We start from the raw sequence: 557 nt of genomic DNA, 5'->3' as shown, positions 1-557 counted from the left end.
AAACATCACAACTCCATAGAGATATCGCGAGAAGTCGCGGTGGCCCCCGTGGTCCAGGAGGGGCGGAGCGAAGGCGGGAACGGGAACGCCGCGGGGTGGAGCCCGAGCGCTTCCGACGTCCGGAATCTCTTCAGGCGGCGCCCCCGCGTGACTCGGCTTTACATAATCGCGGCCTCGAGCGTAACTGTGGTGTACTCCGGTCTAGACCGAATCGAGTCGGCCGAGGCTCCTTGTCCCGCCCCTCCTGGCTTGATCGACGTCGGACAGAACCAGTGGACGGGCTTCCAGCGTCGTCGTCGCGCCCGCCCGGGTTCGCCCCGGCCCGCTCGCCTCGGCTCGCCGCTTGTCGCCGCCGCCGCCCCCAGATTGTGTCTCCGACTGTCAGCTAAGTCGGCGGGCCGCGCCGGCGGGGCGGCGACCACGGCCCGGGCCGGACATGGCGGCGCTCTACGCCTGCACCAAGTGCCACCAGCGCTTCCCCTTCGAGGCGCTGTCTCAGGGGCAGCAGCTGTGCAAGGTGCGCGGGCTGGGGCGGCGGCCGGGAACTGGGGGCGCCG

General features: G+C 70.7%; 1 protein-coding gene across 1 annotated transcript in view; it reads left to right on the top strand.

Annotated features, from left to right (window-relative positions):
* Window positions 1–373: 373 nt before the first annotated feature.
* The window catches only part of Fam76a (family with sequence similarity 76, member A), a 73,267-nt gene continuing 73,083 nt past the window's right edge, over window positions 374–557 (top strand). The window contains exon 1 of the mRNA XM_013032240.1: window positions 374–517. Within this exon, the coding sequence (XP_012887694.1) occupies window positions 437–517 (81 nt within the window). The 5' untranslated portion in view covers window positions 374–436. The remainder of the gene's footprint in view (window positions 518–557) is intronic.

This window comes from Dipodomys ordii, unplaced genomic scaffold, assembly GCF_000151885.1.
Source record: "Dipodomys ordii isolate 6190 unplaced genomic scaffold, Dord_2.0 Scaffold6, whole genome shotgun sequence".
NCBI classification, from domain to species: Eukaryota; Metazoa; Chordata; class Mammalia; order Rodentia; family Heteromyidae; genus Dipodomys; species Dipodomys ordii.
This window is presented reverse-complemented; position numbering and strand designations above follow the sequence as displayed.